General features: G+C 50.7%; 1 protein-coding gene across 1 annotated transcript in view; it reads right to left on the reverse strand.

The window, feature by feature from the left end:
- The window catches only part of Crtac1 (cartilage acidic protein 1), a 145,118-nt gene extending 134,421 nt beyond the window's left edge, over positions 1-10,697 (reverse strand). Inside the window, exon 1 of the mRNA XM_075974121.1 lies at positions 10,536-10,697. Coding sequence (XP_075830236.1) covers positions 10,536-10,559 — 24 coding nt within the window. The 5' untranslated portion in view covers positions 10,560-10,697. The remainder of the gene's footprint in view (positions 1-10,535) is intronic.
- Between the last annotated feature and the right edge of the window lie 15,191 nt (positions 10,698-25,888).

Raw genomic sequence — 25,888 nt, forward strand, 5'->3', positions numbered from 1 at the left:
TTTCCAGGGCTCGCAGTTCTTCTGCAATTATCCAAAGTGCAAGGACACACCCCACGCTCTCACAAAGGCAAGAGGCCCAAATGGTGGAAACAGGCAGAGAAAGCAGACCCTTTCAGACACTTGTCAGACAGCTGAGCTGGGAGGGAGAGGGGACATGGCAGCTGCAGGAACATTCTGCCCCTCACAGACTGGCCCATCTGATCCTCAGAGACCCACAAAAGAGCTTTGGGAATAAAAACACCACTGGAGAAGAGCTGACAGAGCAGCCCTGGCAACACTTCCTGTAGACCCAAAATGAACCTGGCCTTGAGTGGGGCACAGAGGTTTCACCATTTGTTGTATGGGGTGAGGGGTGCTGGGAAGGAGGGACCACAGAGAGACCCGGGTGATACCCTCAGCAAGCTGGGAGTGTTCCCAAGGGGGACACTGCCTGCGCTGGACTTCAGGGGATGTAAAAAGAGAACGGAACAAAGAGAGGCTGAGGAGGTGGGAAGGACAAGCAGTGCAGGAAGCAGACATCTGCAAAGGTCAGGGGGACCCAGCTGTCACCCTGCCCTGCCCTGGGTTGCCTGGATCACGATGTGGGAGGCAGTGCTCACTTCCCCACTCCTGGACCTTGTCTGGAGGCCCTGCCATTAGAGAGGTGCTCCTCAATGGGGATGTCAATGTCTCGAAACATTTGAGTAGTAAAACCAGGGAAGCAGTTGCTAATGGCATCCTGTGGGTAGAGGTCAGAGATACTGCTGTATGTCCTTCAGAGCACAGGACAAAAGCATCTAGTCCTCAGTGTCAATTGTGGTGATGGCAAGAAAGCCCACACTGTAACAGTGTCCCATCCCCCATCAAACTGGACCTTTCGAAAGACTCTGCTTGGGGAGTCCTCTGGACCTGGTCCCTGTGAAGGCAACTTGCACCACACTGAGCAGGCAAGCTAGCCTGCTCTACCCAAGGGAACCTGCACTGGACAGGGGCAGAGCACCAGTAAGGCAGCACCTACAAATTAGCTGCATAGGTGATAACAGTGGCATTTCATTCCATCTGTTGAAGCTGTCTCCAGCTTCCACTGGTACCCAACTAGGTAGGGAAGTAAGATGTTATTCACTGAATCTCTCCAAAACTAACACCATCATTAAGGTTGCAATTCTGGTACCCTGGTGGTTCTTGTTGCTTCATTCTTCATGACCCCTAGGTCATGGGTCAAGTCTCCTTGCAGATCCCTCAGGGCTCCCAGCATTCGCATCCTGACCAATGGGCGTTTCTCCTCTTCATCCTCCATTCCTGCTGACTCCTCTCCTCTTACCCTCTCCACTGCTTTCCTCTCTGCCTCAGAGCTGGGACTCTTCCTGTGCCAAAGCAAACTGAGGGAGCCAAAGTGGACGGTAATACTGATGGCAGCATGTACCTCTGGCTATGCCATGCTCTTGCCGTTCACATGGGTGACTCATTTACTCCTCACCGGAAGCCTGGGAGTTAGTGTCCCCATGTTGTGGACATGGAAGCTTGAGCCCAGAAGGGTTAAGTAACTTTCCCGGGGTTATATATTACCACACAGTGGGACCATGATTTGCATTTAAGCAGACTAGCTTCAGGATCAATATTCCTAGACACCACACGACATGGTTTCCTTCACTTCACCAAACTTGCCTTAAATCAAGTAAGATAGGGACAGAAGGCAAGGAGAGACACAATGGAGAGTTAACTACAGGGACAGGGTGGGGATGTGTCTCAGGCCGGGGAGACGGTAGCATGGTGGAGGTTCAGGGTTCTGTAGCAGAGTGGGGCTCTGCATGGTGGTGGCGGGGCATGTGGAGGAAGGATGCTGGGAAGCAGGCCTACAGAGACTAGAGGGCTTATGGGGACCAGGTCCAAAGAGTGAAGGGGTCCCAAGACGGACAACATGGGAAAAGAATAGGGTAGGGCTGGAGATGTGGCTCGGAGGAGAGTACTTGCCTGGGATGCACCACATCCTGGCTCCCATTCCTAACACTGGGAGAAAATAACAGGGCAAGAAAATTTTAACATGAAAGAGAGGGCTAATTAAGAGGGGAATATCAGGGCTGCTGATACTTGCTCATTTGTTCATTCATTCATTTGTTCATTCATTCATTCATTCATTCAGGATTTTTTTATAAAATTGCTATATGCTCTGTACTGGTCACCAGGAAAACACTGAGAACAAGAGAAAACCCTTGTGTCACGGATTGTACATTCTAATAACAATATCTCCACTCTGATCCCTCTGCTGGTCCCCTGCATGGCCAGCAACTCTAGACCACACACACACACGCACGCACGCACGCACGCACGCACACACGCACACCCCTCACCCAAGAGGCATATATCCTATGTATTTTTCTTGTGGAAGTAGGGATGGAGCCCAAGGCCTTGTACGTGCTTGGCAAACACTTGTTCCCTGTGGTCCTGTCCTGTGCATTGTCCCCAGCATCAGTAAAAAGCACTGCTTGCTCCCATAAAGAAAAAGCTCTAAACAGTGTCTGATACAGAACAAGGGAAGAAAGCTAGGTCTTTTCCAGAAAACTGGCAAAGAGACCCAGGCTAGGAAGTACCACAGAGTGTACTCTGCTAAAGAGACAGTGTTTGTAAAAGAGATGCATGGGGGAGCTGAAGAGATGGCTCAATGATTAAGAGCACTGGTTGCTCTTCCAGAGGACCCAGGTTCAAGTTCCAGCACCCACATGGCCGCTCACATCTATAACTTCAGTTCCCTAGGATCTGACACCTTCACACCAATGCACATAAAATAAAGTTAAAATAATTTAAAAAAAGAGCTGCATGGAGACTACTGGCCTTAAACCCACGGCAGGGTAGGATCTTACTAAAGATTACCAGTGGCTCGTCCTTCCTGGACTGTAAAATGGAAGACAGGCTTGTAAACTGTGGCGAGAGTGGACTGATGTGAATACATGTTTAACTTCTGAGCACGGCCGTTCAGCATAGCAAACGCCCACACAGGGTAGGCGACGCTAACAGTAATCACACTATTACTGCTAGTAATAGATGCTTGCCGCCTGAACAAATGCATCTCAGGAGAAGGGACCAGGCACACAGGTGCCCCTTCCAGGAGCAGCTGTCAAATGTTGAGTGGAATGCTCTGGATGTAAGACTTTGAGGAATAGGCTTGCCTCTGTTACTAATTTGTCTGGGGACCCCAGAGGAGTTCTTTTGCTCCTTAAACACTGCTTTCCAAACGCAGGAGCCCTCAATACACTTAGATACACACACTCATTCTTCAAACACACAGAAGAAGCCTACCTACCAGGTCAGAAATGACAAGTCAGACATAGTCCCTGGACTCAAGGAGCTGGGTGTGCACACAGCCTCATGGGTTAAGTTCAGAGCACTAACAGGTATAAGGGCTAGAGGAAGCTGGTAGGAGAGAGGGGCTAACTAGTGAGGTGGGTGGGGAGGTCAGAGAGGGGAGGGTCTCTGCAGCAGGTGAATTGGGATTTCAGGTGGCAGAGACCTATGGATCAGAAGCATGCATGTGAGACGGATCCATGCATGCTGCAAATGCAATTGCTTCCAGAATGCAGAGTCTGGACACAGGGTGGAGGGAGATGGGAAGGGAGAGGAAGTGGAGAATATGGCATTATGTTGAGGCTGCAGCTGGGGTCTGCCAGAGCCTGCGATGCCAAGAGAAGGAGCCTGGAGTCACACCGTGGGCAGGTTTTGAAGTAAGGCCAAGACATGATCAGACTTGCATTTTTCAAAAGGGCACTCAGCTTTGGGGCAGCCGTGAGCAGGACGTTGACTGTGTTTCTGAGCAGTGTCCCTGAGGAGATCTGAACAGCCTGGGGTGGGGTGGGCCACTGGATGACCTCCAAAGTTCTTTCCAGACCTAAGTGTCTATGGGTCAGTATTTTTTTTCCGCCAAAATCATTTAAAATGCATTAGTGAACCTTGCTATTTAAGAGCCTCCTCTCGGGAAGGGTTGCGTGAAACAATGATTCATTCCCTGGTTTGTCTGCAGCGGAAATCCAAATTTTCATCTGTTCCATGGGCCCAAAAGCAGGGTAAGACTGCTTGAAGAGAAGCATCACTGAAGCTAGTGGGGTGGGGGATGGGAGATGAGGGAGAAGCAGCTGTGGATGGTAACAAGGAAAGGAAACAGCGTTGCTCCAGGCTCACAACAACTGACCAACACCCTACCGGCTGGACCTTGCACAGGGTTCACGAAGCCTGCTGATCCACAGGGGTCTGGAGGTATGCGTGGCCCTGATACCAAATGCTAACTTTGAAGAAGAGGTAGCAGGGAAGCAGGCCTCACTGACTGAGTATAGTTTGGAGATTCACCTTAATGCCAGAAGCCATCTCGGCCTCACTCAGCATGACCACCTCTTCCCCCCCCCCCCTTGACATTGTTTTTCACTCAGCGCTTGCTGAGCTCAGCAATCCATCAGGTGCTGTCCTAGGTGCTGAATCTGTACCTGAGCACGAATGATGCTCCATCTGCCCACAGGGCTGCCAGGGCAGCATCTCCATGGGCAAAAGCCTCTTGGGATGAGAGGTGAGGGACTATGGAATATAACAGAAACTTCTCTTAGAGGCCAGGGTGAAAGCTGAGCTCACTTCAAAGAGAAGGGGCCTAGCAGCAGGGGAAAGAGCTTTGACCCAGCTTAGGTAGCTGACTTCCTGAGATCTAGGGCTCAGGGCCCCCAGTGCATTCAGGCAGGGGTAGCAAAGCCTGATTCTCCAATACAGGCAGCCAGGGGTGTAACCTTAGTCCTCTGAGGAAGCCCTAAGTGACTCTCTTCTCCAATCCTGATGCGGGGAGCGAACCACTATCCAGCCTTATGCGGAGAACATGAGGGGAGCTGTTACTGCCTAGCCTATAAGAGCTTTGCAGCTGAGCTACAAGGGAAAATCCAGGCACCCAGGCTTGTGCCTCTCCCGAGAGCTCCAGTAGATTTGCCAGACGAGGTGGCTCATTTAAGACCGATGCGACAGAGGAAGCTAGGAGGCTCAAGCCAGAATCCCTCACTGAAGTAGCAGCTCGAGCCAGAAGGAAACTGGTGTAAGAAAGGATAAAGGTCCCCGTGGTCCCTCCTCTGGTCGCCAGGACAGTCCCCTAGCTCAGCAGTGATTCCATGACCTTGTCAGCATGCTCGTACCGTGCAAACAAAGATAAGAGTAACTGGAAACATCAGTAAGGGTCATTTTACACTCTCTGCTCTCTCCATTCTTCTGTGGCTAATTAAAGCAATATGTCAAAACGTCCCTTGGAAGAGATCTTTAAGAATATGTCTGTTAAGTAAACAAGGTTTTACTAATTAATGCCCCGCCTTCCATCCCTCACTGAACTGCCCTATAGAACTTCCGAGTGCCAGCTGCCCCACCTGCCCTGCCCCAGCAGAAACGGTGGCAGGGAAGTCACAGTCTCCCCTGCCCCAGGGAATGGGGACAAATCCAGTTGCCTGTCATTTGTGGAGCTATCAGTTTTTCCTCCGGATGTTGATCAGATTTCCTGGGCTGGAACCAACTCACAGGGCCAGGAGACTGGAATTTTTCCAAGAAGTAAGCGTTTGTTTCACACAAAGTCTACACGATTTCTTTCAAGGAAAAATTTTAGCCTTTTTTTGTGTGTGTTTTTGTTTTTAGGTGCTAGCATTTTTGAAGGGCAAATCTTTGGACTTTTCACAAGCCATAAGGATTCTGATCATGCCTTTGGTCAAGACCACTCCCTACCACAGGTGAACACGAAGCGGGCATAGGGCTCTAGGAGCAATTGGCTCAATGTTATACCGTGAGTCAGCATCACAGAAACAGAACTTTCCAAACCCCCAAATTGGTAATAATAGCAGTATTAATAATAGTCTCCTTGTAGTTTTCTAAGTGTTTTCACAGCTCATATTTATTCTCCACGACAACTTTGAGGAGAGTTCGGGCAAATCAGTCTCAAAGAAGCAGATGTAAGTTCCAGACTCGCTCTGCCATCCACTTGCTGGAGGACTCTGTCTGGTTCTCTCTCCACTCTGAATCTCAGTGTCCTCAGCTACAACAGAACTGGGTTACAATATTTCCAAATCTCTGCCACCTGTAGTGTGCTGCTGTGCTCCAATCTTGGTCCCATTGACATTTGGGGCCCCACACGGGGCTTCCCTCTGTTCTGAAGAATGTTTAGTAGCATCCTGGTTTCTCTCCCACAAGATGACGCTTGTAGCACCCTTTCCTCCAACTGTGACAATACGGATTATCTCTAGATACTGCCAAAAGTGACCTCTCCAGTCACTGCTTGGGGGCTTCAGTGAGGCCAAGAATGGGAGTAGCTTGGTGGAGCAAAGGTCTTTCTACCCTTTCCTCTTCTCTAACCTATTCGCACCTTTTTGTACATGTTTCAAAGCCAATCTCACAGTCCTCTGCTACTTCTTATTTCTTAACCGCCGTAAGTGGTCCTGAGTGTGTTCCGTGTGATAATAAACCAATTGATTTCATACTTTCTCCTAAGGAGAGTTCACAGGTTTATGTCCCCTAAGCAACCAGCCAGACTCTTCAGAAATCCAGAGCGGAGTCCAGGCTGGCCTGGAAGCCTATCTGCAGCCTGCAGGAGGCTCAGTGAACATGGGTTTGTCAGCACTCTTAAATCACTGGGCTCTGAGGAAGGCTTCTCCCAGCAGAAAGATCCTTCCCCAGGAATCAGTAGCTCAGGGCCTTCCATCACATTCAGAATTATCCGGGGACCTGTAAAATTTCTTTTCCCCAAGCATGGCAGAACCCCAGCTGTGGGTCAGAGAAGAAGGCAAGGGGGAATACCTGCCAGTCAGACTGTGTTCATCACTCTCCACGTCACCACGACCAGGAGCTGATGTGCAAGCTCCACACTTGGCCTTAGCGATAGGGGAAAAAGATCCCATGCAGTTCCCAGTGATCCAGCACTAATAGCCCCTTCCGAATGACTAGCTCTCTGCATCACACCTAAGGAGATGAATCCCAAAGACCATTTCCTCCACCTCTGCTCCCCTACCCTGACAGGAGGATCTGACACTCTTCCTATACTGAGCGTAATCATACTCCTCCATTATCTAGAACCAGACCAAGACTGAGAACATGGAGGATGTTTCTCCACTTAAATCAAGGTGACCAACGAGGTTCTCAAGTACCAGTTCTTAGAATCCCAACTAAAGAGAGGGGCTGTGGCTCTCTGGTGGCCTACACTATCCTTACCCGCCCCCCCCCCTTGTATAGATGAAGACCTATCTTGTCTGCGCGCCCAGAGAGATGAACAATTGTAAGTATTTTCCTTGACAACAAGCATCCATGGTGTGAATCTTAGGGGCAAGGGAGGGTTATGCTTTTCAGAATTCTGGATTGACAGTAGGTTTCTTCATGAAGACAGGCCACCAAGTCTGCAAACACTCCACAAAGAACCCCATGAGGTTGATATGGTATGTCAAGAAAGTAGGTGGTAGCAGAAAACAGAGGGTCAGCTATGGACCCCCCAGATCCACAGAAGGGCACCAGGAATGAGAGCATCGTCTTAGGTGCCCCAGGTGCCAAAAGAGGAGGGATTTATTGAGCCCTGAGCCTCGAATACCCTGACCTTGAGTTGGGAGCAGTAAGGATGGAGGGCGTTGGGAGATACTCTTTGGAAATTCTCTAGTTCACCCGGGATCTGAGTTTGAGAGGTTCTCTCAGCAGAGGTTTGACTGCTGGACAGAGCGACCCTGTTCCAGCATGTTTTAGAGGAAGTCTAAACCTTGACTTGTGTTCTAAGACTATTTGGGGATGGCCTGAGCATTTAAAGTTCCATTACATGGAGTTGCTTAGCTTTTGCCTAAAGACTACTTAGAACAAGTAGCAGGACAAGACTGTGGGGGAAGGAGAAAGGATAACTTGGAATTTTTACAACTTGCATGTGTTTATTGTGAGAACTTTTATCTTCTCTTGCTTCCTTGCAAAGAAAATTTCCCTAAATTTACTAAAGCTATTAGTATACCCAAGCCTGGCCTGTCAGTAATTACCAGTGCCTACTGTGTAGAGAACATATGTCCATTTTCACAGCACAAAAGAAGCAGGTCACTAGAGTGGAGAAAGCTCCAAAAAGGGAATTAGCAATTGTGGGGTTTGTCCCCATCTCTTCCACCAAACAGCCATGTGACCTTGGGCAAGACACTTGTTTTACTTCAGCTGTATTATCTGTAAATACAGTGTAGTTGGGAGTGTTCAGGCAGGGCGAGGTGGACTAGATGCCCCCTGCCCAGGCTCCTTTCTCCTAGTCTTGATATTCTTGGGTCCCCACAATTCAAAGAATACATGGATACTAAACAGAAAACAATAATCTCAGAGAGCAGGTGGACCTATGTACCAGTTCTGTCTCCCAGGGATATAGTACCTTACCCACCCCACTGCATCTGGGGCTACAGGACTAGCCGGAGTCCACAAAACACGTGGTAGAAAGGCCCCACTCACCACAGTCCTTAACCACAATGGGTGATTGTTGGGGGTTGTGGCCTGAGCTTGCTTAAAGCATTACTATGGCCAGTGAAGGGTAAGAAGCAAGAAAGTCACTAGTCCTGAGCGAGGTGCTTTTGGCGCCCCCTACTGGATACCAAGGAGCCTGTTGCACCTCTAAGCTTCCTGACTTGGCAGGCGGCAAGGAAGCTTGAGGACCAACTCAGGTGATCTCAAGCTGTGTAACAGAACTACTTCCTGGTTGGTGGTCCATTCTCTCTAAAAGAGTCTATGTTTCACTCCCCCGCATTACACAAGACATTGGTCTACTCATTCACACCGGCTGCACTGTGTAACCACAGGTTACCTTCACCAAACAAACATCCCAGTGCCAAATAATAAACGCCGGGGTTCAGAACACCAAGTGCATGCAGCCCAGATGGAGAAAGGAAGAAGGAGCAACAAGCAGGTATCTCACTGCTCAAATCCCTAGCAGAAAGAAGGTCTTGGGAAATGCAGCAGAGACATGTTGACTGCAGGCAAAGGAATGGTGCTAGGGAGGTGGGGTGGGCATGGAGGTACCCCTCATATAAAATCATTGGGCTAAGACAGGTATCCAAGGAGTTGAACACCCCGCTCCCCATAGATATAGGTTGGGGTATGGTGAAGGATACAACCTCAACCCATCAGCCTCAATCTTCTCCAGAGTCCATCAGCACCTACTGGAAACTAAAACATGTAATCTTGACCCTCTAGGTCAGCCAGCACCAAAAACCAACCTCCCTTCATTGCCTACTAAATTGCTTAGAACCTGCCCCCGGAAGGGGTTTTTTAACCAAGACAGAAAGAGAGAAAACGGCTTCCTTGAAGACCGTATTGGGACAACTGCCATATTTCCACTTTCCACTCTCCACTTCTCTTCTCTGCACCCAAGAATGAGGGGAACTTCAAGCCTCTGGATTTGCTTTAATTCAATGGGAGTATTTCCTGTCCCAAGTTATCGTGGTTTCAAAACTGGCCTGATGGCTTTTCCCCAGGAGTTCTTGCCGGGCTCAAGACAGCACCAAAGAGCTGTCCCCTACTCTGGGAATCTTTGCTTTTAAACCTGGCTTCATTTGCAAAGTCCTGTGCACCTATCCCAGAAGATATCTCAAGTGCCACTCGTGAATGCTGCCAGGAGGGCTGAAGCTTCCTTCTGGGAGGCACAGAAGCCACGGTGGGTTAACCCACCCAATAGCAGCAGTATACATTAGTCATTCGAAGAGAAAACCCCCACCTACACCCCTAGGGAAGCTCCCTTCCCGATTGGGATGACTTTGGATTCTTTGGTTTCTGCAGAAGCGGGACTAACCCGGGCTCTCAACTACTGTACTGCAAAAGAAGCACGCTGCATTGCTGGGCTTGCCCCCAAGCCTGCCTGTCGCCCCACCAAAGACCCTATGTGCTTCCATGAGATCAAAGGGGACCCTATGGTTCCCCTAGAATACCGGAAAAGAGCTTGCCAGAAACAGCCCTAACCAGAAAGCTAGACCACACCTCGGTCCAGCAAAGGAGGCTGGTAGCTACACCGTGCACCGGGCTGGCTCCGGGAGCACTCTGCCACTCAGCGCTGTGCAGGGGAGACAGCTCGGCTTCCCCGGAGGAGAGCTATGCCCCCCGGGGATCTTCCCCCAACCTGGAAACATTGGCAGGCAGCCGAGGCCAGTAGCTTCGTCGGCCCCAAGCTGAGCTTGCCTGGCTGGGTGACTGCCCCCTGTACCCCCTAAACAGCCTTCACCTGCTCTACCCCCTTCTAGCCCCCTTCTCAAACCGCTGACCTCCATCCACTGTGCCCCTAACACGTTCTCTGCCAACTGCGGGATGTCACCCCCACACCTCGGCTCCCATCTCTTCCACCACCTCCAGCCCAGCTCCCACCTCGCCCCCAGCCCGCGGGGAGGATCTGCGCGCCAATCGAGTCCCGCGCCTCTTGGCAAGTTGGGAGCAGTGCCGCCGCCTCCGCGGTCCTGGTCTTCCCAGGTCTCCAGCTGCACCCCTGCCACCCCTCGGGGCGTACAGGGAGGGGCGTTGGACTGGAGAAACTTTCTCGGCCGGAAGGGGTGGGGGCTCCGGGAGCCGATACTCACGCCCGGGTCTGCGCTCGGAGTCATCCTCTGGCTCTCTCAGCCCCACCGCCTGGGGGCGTCGGAAAGCTGGGGCTCGATGCCGCCTCTGCCGCCGGCGCCGCCGCTTTGCAGCGCCCAGCCCTGGTCCCGGGCTGGCCTCGAGCCTCCCGCCCCGACGCCGCGCGCTCGCTTTATACAACTCCACTCGAGCGCGCCGGGCTTATGTAAAGGCTGGCGGAGGCCCGCAGCCAATGGCGCGGCAGCTGGAGCCGGGGCCCAAGCTTGGGGGGCGCACGCGCGGCCAATCGCGGCCCGGGGAGCCCGGGGAGCCGGGTGGGGGAAGGGGCGCCTCCCCGCGCTGATTTAGGAGCCGGGATTGCGGTGGCAGCAGCCGGCAGCCAGGCTGGCCCGGCGCGGCGGGCACTGGGGTGGGCGGCGGCGCGGGCGGCGGCGAGGGCGGGTGCCCCCCGTGCTCCGCCGCGCCCCGCCGCCGCGCCGCGTAACCTTCAGGAGGCAGCGGGGCCTGGCGAGTGGGGAGAGGGCGCCTTGGAGGGACACTGGGGATCGGGAGGGCGGGAAGCAATGCCCCTAAGGAGTGAGCGCGGATAAGGTAGTCCAAATGGGGGGAGGGGAGGCCGGCGAGCCCCAGGACCCCGCAGCCACCCTGCGCGCAGGGCGGGAGTGGCGGCAGCGCTGCCTTCTCTCTGCCTCCCAGATAGCGATCTGTCGTCTTCGGGGCCCGGCCGAAGCGGCCACGCGAGCCACGCCGATGGCGAGATTTCTCGCTGCGGAGCGAGCTCCGAGTCGATCTTTATCCAGCCTGGGGACGTGTCCGAGCGCCTCTCCGGGACTGCTCAGTATGGGGAACAGAGCTTCACCACGGTCCCAGCGGGCGGGGAGCAGGCGAGCACAGCTCGGTGGTCAGCCGCAGCGGCCCAGGCGACAGCGGGCAGCGTCTGCTCCCCAATATCCGCCCCCGCCCCCACGGGCAGAATCCCCACCCCACCTAGCTCGCGCTCCAGCAGCACCCATGAGCTTTGCTCACAGGAACTGTTGGTTCTCCATTGCCACTAGCTGGCTCAGCTGGGTGCGATGGCTTTGGTCTTTCTGACCCAAGGGTAGTAATGGGAGGGCGACTAAGAAGGAGAAGAGTGACTTGGTCAACAGCACCCCAAATACTGGTGTCTGGGGCAAGAAGCTGGCTTAGCTCAACAATGACAGGTTCCTTCTTTTACACCCACAATAGAACCAAGCACATAGTAGGTACTCCGCAGTACTTAGTGAATTTTGACCTATGAATAAGCCCGTGGGTTTCTGAGAGTCAGACACACGTCTTCGGAGGAGGAGGATCTGGGTATCTAGTGGCCGAGGGAGAAGGAGCTGGGACTGTTTACTCAGCTCCAGGGGCTTTTGAGACCACTGTGGACTAACTAGCCTGCTTTCTGTGTTTGACTCTTAAAATGACTTCGATGAGGATTCTGCTATAGAGAGCCTTGCCAACCAGATCCTGTCTGGACTCGGTTACCCCCCCCCCCCCAATACTGAGCAGAGCTGTCAGCCCTGTTTGAAGGTATTTGTGCTCTCCTCTTAAAAGCTGTAGCTAAGCATAGACAAAGCTGGTCTCTCGGGCTGCTGAGGAGCTCAGGTTCTTAACCCTGAGCGGCGGGGAACCTTTGAGAACCTGGCAAAAGTTACTAAAGTCTTTTTCTGGAAAAGTTGGCAGACATTTACATGTGAGTGGCTTTTTGAGTACAATTTCAGGATCTTTAGGAATTCTGAGCCTTTGGGCGCTCTGTCCATTATCCACCTGTTTCTCCGGGGTTTATAATTATCCTCTAGAGATCAGAGAGCGTTCTGAACCCTGGGAGAAGCCGATGAATGTGTGGATGTGCTTCTCGGGAAGATGCTCTCACATACACAAGGGGGTGTGAGAATTGTTAGAACTTAATCCAAGGCTCCACATTCACACTCTTCACCTAGCAGCAAGTAGACTCCCTCCCAAGGGCACTTCTGGTCCTGGGCTCTCTCCAAAAGGACAGCGGAAGGCTCTGCACTCTGATGGATGACACCATCAGAGGACATCTGTATCATGTGGCTGTGGTCCTGGCACTCGAGAGACTGTCTCCACACTTGTCCTCTGCGCCTTAGTCCCTGCCACCCTCTTTACGTGGAAACAAGTAGCAGGTTGTCAGATCCTGTCTAATCGGCGAGGGTTCCTTAGCCAGAAACTCCAACTCAGGGAGACAGCAAGCGACTGGTAATTAACCAGTCTCACTCAATCCCAAGCGTCTGAGCACACCTTTCTTGATTTCGTTCTCACCTCTCTTTCCCTCTCTGCCTGGGAAGCTGTGAGCCACAGCCCCAGCTGTGGAGCCTCACCTCACCGAAACCTGACAGATTTAGTAACCAGTGCGGTAATTATGAGCATTAGCCATCCAGATGTGAATAGGTTGTCGGTGCAAAACAACTCCATAATGATCTCGCATTTCCCACAGCTAGACAGGTAAGGAGATAGCAGGGCAGAGGTGCGGGGGAAGGACAGAGAAATGGAAGTGACAGGTGTTCTACTCAGGGAGTCCTTCAAGAAATGAGCTGGGCAGCTCTGGTTCTAGAATTTCTCATTCTTCTAATGCTGCCCATGTTTGGAAGCCAGGGTGTTTTAGAATTCAGAGAGGTGTCAAGCTTGTTGCGCCATCATGTGAGGTCTGGAGTCACATCTGAAAATCAGATACATTCATATTTCCACAGTGAGATGCCGGGGCTTCTAGAGTGAGCGTGAGGGTAAAGTGGTTTTGTGTTCGTTTAGGGCAGCATTTGTCTCCAGATGAGCTGCAGCACCAAACTAGCAAAGCCCCAAAGAAATCCCAAACATTTTTGACACTTGGGGATTTGGACACTTGAAACTGCAGACAGGGACTGTGTTTAAGATTGCTGGTTCCCAAAGAAATGAATTCTTTTTGGGAATTGCGGGAGCAGCAACAGTGAATGGGAAACCACACACTGTGGCAGGCATTTCAGAGATGTGAGGAAGAAACCCCCTTCTCAAAGCCAGGCACTTCTCCTTGTGGTCCTCTTTTCTCAGGGAGTGGAGACATGTACCACAGTCAACAGCATGCTGTGAGTGACGGGAGGGCAGAATGGGCTTTTGTCTGGAGTGGAAATACACAGGAATTCTTTCTTGTAGAGATGCTTGAGCCCCTGGTGGACAGTTTGTTTTAGGGGTGTAACTGTGGCAGACACAGAGAGGAGTCTTCCCAGCGGCCAGTGTTAGCTCAGAACACCTGGAGGACAGCTACAGGCAAACTCTTCCAGGCAGGGTGTAGGCCAGAAAGATGGGCAAAAAATAGGGAGATGCTATTGAGTCCTGGGGACAGCTGGGTGTCAAAGAGCAGAGCTGCTCGGGACTGAGGAGAAGCCTGGGACAATTGGAGGAGGCATCTGGTCACAGTGTTTATCTGTGCTTAGGTCCTCGGTGCTCACCTAGCTATGTGTGGAATATGCTTTGGGCGTTCCTCCATGTTGCGGTTGAAATGGCTCTGCAACCCAAGGAGCTGGATGAGAGAGAGTCTGAGGCAGGGAGCAAGATGGAGACAGGACCCTGTTCCAGTTGCTTAGCCACAGAGGCTCCCCCTCCCCCATGTCATGGGACTCTTTGGAGCTCAAAGTCAGCAGTAAGTTTCACATTGAATTTTAAGGTTAGTCTGCTGGCCTGTAACCTAGGCCATAGCACCTGCGAAGTATCCTTTTCTTCCAGCAGAGTTCTACTTGGTACCTGCGGGTTTAGTAATTGGAGCTCTATGTCATTCTCTCTTCCTGGTCCTCAGGTTAAGGATTCTGAGATCCTTTCCTTCCTGTGGCCGACCTGGTCTTTGCCACCTGCTGCCCCACGTTTTTGACATCAACTTCCTTCTCACCTTCCGTGAACTTCCTCATGCCAGCTTTCTTTGACATCCTCCAGCTTGGCCTCATCTCCTCTGCCGTCAGCTGCCAGGAACTCCTCTCTCTTGTGGTACTTTGGTGGTCAGATCTTGCTCCAGGCTCCAGCCCCTTTCAGTCTGGCGTCTTCAACTTCCAACCCAGCCATATTTCTGGCCAACATGAGCTCGTGATCCTGGTTTAAAGAAGAAAGGCATCCGTTTGTGGAAGCCCATCCTCATCCTCACCAAACACCAGGAGAGCTTCTGGGCTGGGGGCACCTTTGCCAGTTTCACCCCGCAGGAGGAGAGAGAAGGTGGAAAGTGAACGGGAGAGGAAGGGAAAGGAGGAGAGAGAGGAGAAGAATCAGAAGAGAGAAAGGAAAGAGGGACTCCAGCCGAGGGAAGAGGATGTTTGAAGTCTTTTTCCAATGTCTAAACTGGGCGAGACTTGTGAGCAGCAAAGGGTCAAGCGTTGAAGATGAAAAGGAGACCCAGTGGGTGTGTGAGTGAGAGGAGGGGGCATAGGAAAAAGAGAGGGGGAGGACAGAGCTGATTCTGCATGAAGGGCTGAACGCAGGAGAACAAAAGACCGATGTCACCTCACAGAGGAACCTGTGTTTGATATTCACATCGGTTACTTTCTGGTTACTCTGCCCTGGGCTCTCTAACCGGGAGCTGTTGAGTACCTTTTGGTTCCTCTCTGATTTATCCTGAAACCCCATCCTCTATCTGCACAGATAGGATGAATTTTGGAGAAGTTCTGTCCTGGGCTATGAGGTTGGTGTGGTGTGGTGTGGTGTGGTGTGTGTGTGTGTATGGAAATGTGTTGTAGCCTGCCAGGTGCAAGGTCAAATAAGGTTATAAGAGCTTTGAAAAGGGACATGTCAGGTGATGTGTGCACAGAACTCAGCAGAGCTCCTGGCACGTAGTGGGTGTGCCATAAATGACAGCATCCATCTTCTTCCATTCTCTTCCTCTGCTCTCTGTGCCCACGAGTCCCTTCCTCCTGCCTTTTCTTCCTGGGGAAGATGCTCAGTTTCCTCCCTTTCTCCTCAGCCTTTAAGTGTACAGTATTCTCATTTTTCCAGATCAGGGGCTGTAGGTCTTTCAGCCTTCATATATTCCTATCCCAATCTGCTATAACCCCTTAATTTAAATGACACTTTACAGAATAAGACAGTCCTCATTAATGCATACCTGTGACAAGGACACATGAACAAAAGCTCAGAGAGGGGACGTGCCTTGCCCAGAAAAGCACAGCTAATGAAAGATAGCTGGAATGAAAATTTGGTCTCTCGAGTCCAGATCAGTACATCCTGCACTGTCCAGAGTTGAGTAAGTAATTGATTATTTCATGGTGCTATTCTTGAGGGTAGAGACCTGGGTTTCTATTTCCCATAAACATCTTCAGGGCCTGGCCCACAACAGGCTCTCAATCAGTGTCAGTCAGTTCACGTCTAGGGACTCAAGGGAGCCCTGGCCACCGTTGCTCGGCCTTTTCTCTACACGGCCACTTCTGCCTGGATGCTACCCACTCAGGCCTCAGAGTGGCAGCCCACATCCTGCTGGCCAGCCTGTGCACACTGTAGGGGAGAGCTGCCCAGGAGCCCAGCCCCTGGTCCACGTTCTGGCAAGGCAGGAGAAAATCAGGAGGCATTAGATTTGTTTATGTATAGCTCAGACAGGTAGAAAATAGAAGCAACTCCGCTCTCATTGCGACAGAAAGGAGCCAAGACTTTGTGAAAAGCAGGCTTTCTTCTCCCTGAGAGTTGAGATGTTAGAACAAGACTTCCTGCAGAGGTTGTAGAAATGGCTCCCCTGGAGGTCTTTAAGAGCTGGAGAGTGACTGGCTTTCTAGCTGGATGTAGGCATGAAGGCAATCACGAGTGTGGGACCAGGACGCAGGCAGCTGGAGGAAGACTCAGCATGCACCAGTCCTGACCCAGCATCTCCAGGGCTGAGGTTAGAACTGAAAGGTGAGTGGTAGGGCAGAGAAGGCCAGGGAGGAGTAGCAGACCTAGTGAGACAGGTCAGAGGTTCAAACAGCAAGAGTCTCCTAACAGACTGCCGCGTTCCTGGTGCACACAGCCCAGGCTGGTCACTGATGTGAGTGGCTGGTGCCCTGGGGGAGGCAGCATAAGGACAGAGCACACATTCTGGGCCCTAGGGTTGACTGGACCTTCAGGGACAAAGGTCACTTTTTTTTTTGCAGAGGAGATGCAAAAACTAGCCTTTAAAAATGTTAAGCACAGGCCACTGAACCTATAGAGTGACCTGGGTAGTGGTATGCATGCAACCCTAGCACCAGAGAAGCTGGGGCAGGAAGATAAACTCAAGGCTAGCCTGAGCTACACGGTAAGATCCTGCCTCAAAAACAAACACAGAAGGAATCCCAAATAAGCCCGTGGATTGGTCTTGCGTAGTCTCCTTAAGCATGAACACACTTCAGGAGCACAAACTACCTCAGATAAGAGTGACACAGCCTCCTGGGGGCCTCATTTTCACCAAATTTACTTCTATTATGTGTGTGGGGTGAGGAGGATGTGTGATGGGTAAAAACTAAAATATGTAAGTACACAAAACTAATAAATGTAAGTGCACCATGCAGGTGCATATGAAATTGTGTAAGCAGGTGACAGACAAAGCATGGTCCTCGAACAGAGTGACCCCTAGATCAAGGTGGGGGTATGCTAGTCTTCCCAGTCAAGAGCACTTTTTGCAGGAAGTTGCTTCAGAGCTGCTCTCATGGATACAAAGCCACATATCCCAGTAGCCCATGTGGTTATTCTTTAAGTACCTGCACACCTGTGTGTCAGGCACGATGCTTTATGACAAACATGAGGATGTTTATATTTTTTCTGTGGCTGAGATGAGGAAATGGGCTCTGAAGGACCGCCAAAATCCTCACATGGCTAGGCTGGGCTCCCTTTTGCCAGGTGTTGTCCCTTCCCCCATGCAGGCTTTTTTTTTTTCCATGCTGGGCCGTCCACCCCCACGCTTATTCCTTCCGTTCAGCAATTACCCAGCACCCATGCCCCACCTCACCCTCCCCAGAGACTCCCTGGCAGGAGGGGCAGGTTGCCAGCAAATGGGAAAGTCAGGATCATCATCAGATGTACCGGTGCCTGTCTGCCTTTTCTGGTGCCCACTTTTACAAGTAAGGACATCAGCACGGAGTCACCAGCATCCCCAGGTCAGGAGGCAGAGCATCCAATTCCAAAGCCGGCCAGTGGAGTTCCGGCTCAGTGCATCGCCCAGGGTCGCCTGGAAAGTAACCAATTCGGTGAATGGCCCAGGATGGATTGCTCACCAGTAAGCATCTATCCAGGGCTTGTTAGGTGCAAGCTCCGTTAGGCCACGGGGGAACAAAGATAAATAAGACCTCTCTGCCTTCAAGGAGCTTACAGCACAGCGGGGAATTGATGCCCAAATCGTGCTGAGAAAGAGATAAAGACTAACAATGGGCTGGGGAGGTGAAACTCAGGACTCTCCTTTTGCATTTTGCAACCTCCTGCCAGCAGGGGCGCTGTGAAACAGGTCATGCTTCTAGTAACTTGTTCCCCTTCTCACCCTCAGTCGTATGTTCTTTCCCTGCGGCTCCCCACAGTTACCTCAACCAAAAGCCAGCCCAGCCTGGGTCACCAGTTGACCCTTCCCTTGCAGAGCGTGGTAGCCCTGAGAGGCTCCTGGGCACACACTCGTCTGCTTTAATGCTTTAATTTGCCCCACAGCCCTGTGATTCTGCTGTTGTATCCATTTCACAGAATAATAATAACAATAATAATAATAATAATACTGACTAAAGGAAGCCGCACGTAAATAGAAAAGCTGGGAAAATCTGTCCATCCCACTGTAGCTGTTGCACACACAGTCTTTACCGTGGGCCTTGTGACCACCGGGTGTGTTGATCCGGAAGCTGATATCTAGGAAGGCTGAGGTTCCGCCTGCTGGTTTGCAGTGCCGCTGAAGCTAAGGCCCAGGTCTGACAAGGGCTCGTCTTCATCCTGGAGCATTCACTTTGGAAACCACACAGGCCTTGCTGTAACTTTCCATCCACCTGTTTCGTAGGAGCCTTGGGTCACACTTTTCTGCTGTGTGAAAACAATGGCAGAGCAAGTCTTGACCACACTATCCAGAAAAGCTCAAAAGACCGCCACCTGGTGGCTTTCTGGGTGGTGACTAGGGACCTGGGCTGGTGCTGTGACCTTCGGTGTAAGAAAGTGACTTTATGGAGCGCCCACCGTGCCAGGTGCTGTGCCAACCACTTGGCCTGGCTCCTCTCATTCATTCTTCACACTCAGTACATGAACTTGGCCCCATTACAGCATCTTTCCCATTTCAAAGGCAAGGACACTGAGGCTCAGTGGCTAAAGGGCCTCCTCAAGGCCATGCGTCCTAGGGTCCCCAAACTAGCATTCCAGTCCAGGTTCTGACAACTGATCGCCATCTTCTCACCCTCACTTCCCCCTCCTGACTCTCCAGGCCTCACAGCCTCAGGCCCTCACACCTCTTTTGTCTCTTCCCTACCTGCCGCAGCCCTGACCTCTTTGCATTCACTAGTCCCTCTATCTACAACATTCTCTCAGGTCTGCCCATTCCCATCACTTGGCACACTCCTCATCTAGGCCGCTCCCTTAAAGAGGCTATTCCACCCAGGCTTCCAAGATGCCCACTGTCCAGTCAGCCAACTGCGTTAGCTTCTTAGGGATTAACATTCTCAGAAGTTGTGGATGTTGCCTTCCCTGGGGCAGGTCAGCTGAGATCAGGGAATGCCCATCCTTGGAGACTCCATTCACTGGATGCAGGATTGGAAGGCAGAGGCAGGAGAGAAGAGGCCCCATGACCTCTTCTTATCCATTTGTCTCTAGGGCCTTCCCAGGCCCCCTGTGGTTTCCCATCACCCTTGATCCCCCTCCTACCCCAACCCCCCACCACTGATGCCTCCAGGGCCAGTCATGAACTCTATCAGAGTCAAGGCTTGGTTCAGTGTGGTGGGAGAGCTACATAAAAAATCTAAGTGAGGTGAAAAAGGATAGGCTCACATTTGGTATCCAGGTTTGATGTAGTTTTAGTGTCTGGGCTTTTTGGTGGAGTTTGTTGTTAATTCTGGTAATTAGCTTGTATCCTACCGACATCGCTCTTGGTCATTTAGAAGGGGGCTTAATTGGTCATTCAGGCCTGGACCCTCTTCTGTTCTCCAACTTTATTACTTCCTCTACCATGTTCAGAACCTGGAAAGGCAGATTAGCATCTCGGGATTATAAACTGCCTGTTCTCACTCACCCACACTTGGACAGGCTCCAGGAGCCAGACTCTGGCTCTCATTGGAATTTAGAGTCCAGCTCTTATACAGAGAAGGCAGGCCCAGGCTCAGTGTCTGGGACCTGCTGGTAGGAGGGGCATGCTGCAGGCTTGCACAGTGAGTCGGTGGCCATGTGGCCACGACAGGAGGAGGTAATAGGCATCACTGCCAAACCCATGCCATTGCGAGCGTGAACGAAGGCAGGAGAACTGGGCTGCCAGCTGAGCCGTGGTGAGGTGTCGAGTGAGCCTCCTACCCTCTCATTAGACCTACCATTGTACTGTGTTTCTTCCTGATTCTGGGGAAAATCAACAGAGCCGTGTGATGGCTAACTCCCGGCAGTGCTGTTATTCCAGGCCTTTCTCTGGGAGCGGGTATGAGAAAAGACTTGAGGAAAGGAGGTTATTGTCCACCGAGCAGGATCCCGCTGGCCTCAGGTGCTGAGCTGGGCACCTGGCCACGTGTCTTCCCAGCAGCTGCACTGGGGGCCTCTGGCTGTCGGGAGAGGAAATGAGGGTGAGCACACACAGCCAGAGCGCCTGGAGAGGAGCAGGCCAGTGTTCTCTCATTTATCACAGGCAGCTGGCACCTAACCCCTTTCCTACCCTCTGCTCCAGAAAGCCTTGTCCCTCACCATGGCTGACCCTTCCCGTGGAGCACCAGTTCAATCCTCACAGTGACTTAGATGGGGCAGCTTAGCTGGGGATCAGATTGGTTGGTTTGGTCCAGACTGCCACCGGCTCCTTGTTAGACAGTTCAGAGGCGAAAGCTGACCTTGGTGTAAGTAATGGGCAGTGGGACCTGTGTCACAGACTGGCCCTATGGGACAGCGTAAATCTGTAACTACAGCATCCACTGTCTACCGAGAGCTGCATGTGTGCGGAAGCCAACAGCAACAGCAGCAAAAGCAGCAGGAACAACTGGCTGGGCTCCGGGCACAGTGACACTCCTGTCTGCGCTGTCTACACGGGGAGTGAAAAGAATACTCAACCCTTTTTTTCCTGGCTATGGAGGCTGGGTCTCCTGCTCCTGAAACTATGAGACACATACCCCAAGGCTGAGCTACCAGAATGGACAGGCATCGTATGCTGGGAAGATAGTAACTCACCAGACAAGACAAGAGGCTGCATTTTTCTCAGTGAAAAACTAGACAACATGACCTGGCCCATTGGTTCTGGGCAGAACCTTGTAGGATCAGGAGCAGCTGTCAATACTGCTCTCAGGGCGACCTTCTACTTCTTGGTGCCTTTCTGTTTCATGCTCTCTGGTTATCGTGTTACTGTCTGGCTACCCAAGACCCTCCCACAAAGGTTTATCACTCAGACCCATCTCCCTCCAGAGTAGCCCACACTCCAAAACTGTCGCTTCATTTCGACCCCCAAACTGACTCTTTTTAGGCTACATCATCCTTTCCTCATTTGGAGGAAATTTTAACAGCTGATTGGTACAATTCACACTAAGATGTGAGTGACTGACAGCCACCTGCAGTGACAGATGTCTTCCTTTTTAAAGATGCTAGCTGATGTCTTACTCCCAGGATCTCAGCTGCCTGGCATTCCAGGCTCGGTGGGGCCATGCCCTGTGGAACTCAGTAGAGAGAGGCCACCCTCCGCAAGGGACTGTTTTCCACAGGGAGGGGTTTTATCTGATCTTGCTGGTCTCTGAACAGAGCCCATGGGATAGAGAGAGCCCATCCAGCACCTTTCCCATTGGCATCACCTCACCTTTCAGAACCCCCTCTTCAGTGAGAAACCATTTTAATAAGGCTGTAATTTTGTTACAGAAGTTTGTAATTAAATATCCTTAAAAGAAATGAGGTTGCGGGTCCCTATCTCCCAATTTATCATAGACTTAATGCCCCAAGTTACACACTGTTTAATTAAGAATGTATTCCCGTTGTAACTGCATGCAGCTTCCTGGTCTTGGAGATAGGCAAGGCTTGGAATTTATCATGAAGGGTGCTCTCTGTTCTTGTTGTCCTGTTTACCGAGAGATCCAAACTGAGGGTAGCCTTCCTGCTCAGAACCGGTGGGCTCTTCCTCACCTCAACCCCGCAGAGCCTCTCTTTTCAGCAAACCCATCCTTCAGTCCTTCAGAATCTGAAGCACAGTATTAGCGTCTTCATTTAAGGAACCAACATGCTCCCCCTGCTGGCTGAGGGCAGCCAACACACCTGTGTGCTGGAAAACCATAACCTTGTCTTCGGTTTCCCCGGTAACCATCCTTATAGAGCACCTACTGTGTGCTAGGAAACCATAGTAATATCACCTACTATGTGCTACGCACAATGCTAAGGGATATAAGAAGGACCAGGTCCCTTTCCCCAAAGAACTCAGAGTCTGATAGGAGAGACAGGATGTACATACACATACCCAATGGGCTAAGATCTGCTAACTACAGGATCACAGAGTAATCTCTATGGAAGAGAGGGACTTTGCGGGGAGGCTAGCATCTGACCTGCATCTTGGAACTGCTATGTTTTATTTATTTATTTAGGTTTTTTGAGACAGGGTTTCTCTGTGGTTTTGGAGCCTGTCCTGGAACTAGCTCTTGTAGACCAGGCTGGTCTCGAACTCACAGAGATCCACTGCCTCTGCCTCCCAAGTGCTGGGATTAAAGGAGTGAGCCACCACTGCCCGGCCCAACTGCTAGGTTTTAAAAAATTTACCAGGGAGAGGATGGTCAGATAGGAAGATGCTGAAGACTCCTGTGCACAAGCGAGAAAAGAGCTTCAGCAATGTGATGGTGGTAAGGGCAGAATCAGAACCTAGAACCCACATTTTCTCTCGCTAGCTCTCACTCACCCAGAATTATAGGCCAAGAGGGCGGGGGCTGGGGAGGGAAATGCAGATGTCTGGGAAATGGAGGAAGGAGCTCGCGTTGCCGCAAGAAATCTAATCCCACTTACTGAGGAAGTGAAATGGTCTGCTTAATTTAATTTCCTAATTAGATGGAAGTTCTGTAGAAAGCTCGCTTTGTTAGAAATGTGGAATTTTAAAAAACTTCCTACAATGTTTTATGCCGCTTTTCTGCCTTAGTAAGTGAAGCAAAGGCACCCGTTCAGTCACTGATAACCCTGGGTCTTGCCATGTCTCACAGTGCAGCAGTGGAGAGTAGACACACAGCCCACAACACAGAGCGCACAACCTCAGCAACCCTCACACACACCGTCGGCAGTGGATTTACACACGGCAGGTTTCTTTATCATCATCCACAATATTTAGATTTCTTTATCGGGGTGGATAAGAGCATTCTGGTCAAGCCAGGGACCTGGTTCACTGTGCCCCAGGCAGTTGAGGCTTTTTGAATTGTTTTGGGAGACCCTCCAAAGCCTCAGGAAGTGCTACCCATTCCCAGAACTCTGCTGGGAGGCTGGACTTTGCCAGGAACCCACGGATACTTGGAGATGGTTTGTGAAGGAGCAGGCAGGGTGTTCTGCTGACACTGACTGGCTCATGCACATGCCCCTACTGGGGTGCCCCTCCGCAGGAAATTATAAGACAGTAACAAAACTGGTCTGGATTGGGTGTCAGCTTGGATATGGAGGCCAGTCTGCTGGATGGTTCCTAGTGATTCCTGTCTTTGAGAGTCATGTCCTGTGTAGGCGATCTCCTATACAGAGATGGTCCATGACCAGTAGATACGCCAGATGTGACAGGGTGCTGGTCCTAGGTTTGGGTTCCATCTTTGGAAGTGTCTGTCTTACAGATCTCCTGGTCTGGGGAAAGCCTACTATCACTTTGTGAGCCTCACTACCAATTCATTTATTGATTGTAGAGTCCCTACTATGTGCTTGGAGCTGTGCCAGGTCCAGAGCAAGGAAGGGGCTCCGAATACACTTGGGAACTATGGGGAAAGTATCTCTCATTGAAATAACGCCGGCAAGAGGTGGAGACTGGATGAAACAATGAATCAGGAGATGGGCGTTAGTGCTTTTTCTGACACACAAGTCCCAGGATGAAACAATGAATCAGGAGATGGGCGTTAGTGCTTTTTCTGACACACAAGTCCCAGGATGAAACAATGAATCAGGAGATGTGTGTCAGTGCTTGCTCTGAACACACAAGTCCCAGATTCCCTCGTCATTCTTTGGGAATGAACCTTCCAGGCCAGTATCCAATATGAAGACTAAGACACAAGTTTAAGTGCTAGTGAGTTGGCTCAGTGGGTAAAGCCTGGTGACATGAGTTCAGTCTCTGGAACCCATGTGGTGAAGGAGAGAACCGACTCCCGCAAATTATCATCTGACTTCTTCATGTGTAGTGTAGCACACTCAGGCAAACGCACACACACACACACACACACACACACACACAAATATGACAATTTAAAAAATTGGTTTATTTTTACATACCAATCTCCCATTCCCTCTCCCTCCTATCTTTCTGCTGCCCCCTTCCCTACATCCTATCTCCTATCTGCTCTTCAGAGAAGGTAAGGCCTCCCATGGGAAATCAACTAAGTCTGTCCCAACATCTTATTGAGGCAGGACCAAGCCCCTCCCCCACCCCTGGGCCTAGGTGAGTAAGTGACTCCATAGAGAATGGGCTCCACTAAGTCAGTTCATGCATTAGAGTTAGATCCTGGTCCCACTGCCAGTGGCCTCATGTACTGCCCAATCCCCCCCCCCCATTGTCACCTGCATTCAGGGGGCCTAGTTCAGTCCTATGCAGGTTTCCCAGCTGTCAGTCCAGAGCCCGTGAGTTCCCACTAGCTCGGGTCAGCTGATTCTGTGGGTTTCCTCATCATGGTCTTGATCCCTTTATTCATATTATCGTTCCTTTCTCATGTTGTTTATTCTCTGGGAGGTTGGTCCAGTGTTTAGTTGTGGATCTCTGCATCTTCTTCCATCTGTTTCTAGAAGAAGGTTCTATCTTCTCTGTGGCTGTAGACTATAGGCTGGTTGTCCTTTGTCTTATGCCTGGTATCTACTTATGAGTGAGTACATACCATGTTTGTCTTACTGTGTCTGGGTTGCCTCACTTAGGATGTTTTTTTCTAGTTCCATCCATTTGCCTGCAAATTTCAAGATGTTTTTTACCACTGAGTAGTACTCCATTGTGCAAATGCACCACTTGTTTTGTTTTTGTTTTTTTTTTTTTTATCCATTCTTTGGTTGAGGTGCATCTAAGTTGTTTCCAGGTTCTTACTATTACGAATAACGTTGCTATGAACATAGTTGAACAAATGTCCTTGTGATGTGAGTGTGCCTCCTTTGTGTATTTGCCCAAAAGTGGTATTGCTGGGTCTTGAGGTAGATTGATTCCTAATTTTCTGAGAAATTGCCATACTGATTTCCACAGCAAATTTGCACTCCCACCAGAAATGCATGAGTCTTCCCCTTACTCCACATCCTCCCCAGCATAAGCTGTCATTAGTGTTTTTGATCTTAGCCATTCTGATTAGTGTAAGATGGGATCTCAGATACCATCTTGTTTTGATTTGCACTTCCCTGATGACTAAGCATGTTGAGCATTTCTTTAAGTGTCTTTTGGCCATTTGAGATTCTTCTGTTGAGAATTCTCTGTTTAGATTTGAACTCCATTTTTCAAATTGGATTATTGGTAATTTGATGTCTAGTTTCTTAGGATCAGAATTATGGAGATACCTCACTGGGTAAATGCTTGCTAGGCAAACTTGAGGAGCTGGGTTCAGAAGATCTATGTCACATCTATAACCCTTGCACTGAGAAAGGGGCATTGGAGCTGAAGCAGTAAGCTCTGGGTTCAGTGAGAAACCTGGCCCCCAAATAAGGTGATAAGCAATAGAGGAAGACACTCAATATTGATCTCTGGCCTCAGCAGGCAGGGGCGTGCACACACATGGGGGCAGCACCACAGTATTGCTGGGAAGGCAAGTGTGGAGGCACTGTAGAGGAAAATTGATCTTTTTGAGTATTAGGCATGCTCTATGCACCCCTTCAACGTATACGGAACACTTTATGTTCAATAGTCAGAGTTTCCTGATATGTTAGGAGTTCATTTGTGAGTGGGCCATGACTCAATAGGCCAAGTATTCTTAACGTTATCTAACCTGCTATTTTACATGAGAAAATGAGCATAAGGAAGGGCCCATCTCACAGCGAGTTGCAGTAAATGAGACCTGGTCCCTGCAGCAGAGTGAGTGCTGGCTTACAGGAAGTACACAGAACCCGA

The sequence above is a fragment of the Microtus pennsylvanicus genome, chromosome 5 (assembly GCF_037038515.1).
Source record: "Microtus pennsylvanicus isolate mMicPen1 chromosome 5, mMicPen1.hap1, whole genome shotgun sequence".
Taxonomy (NCBI): domain Eukaryota; kingdom Metazoa; phylum Chordata; class Mammalia; order Rodentia; family Cricetidae; genus Microtus; species Microtus pennsylvanicus.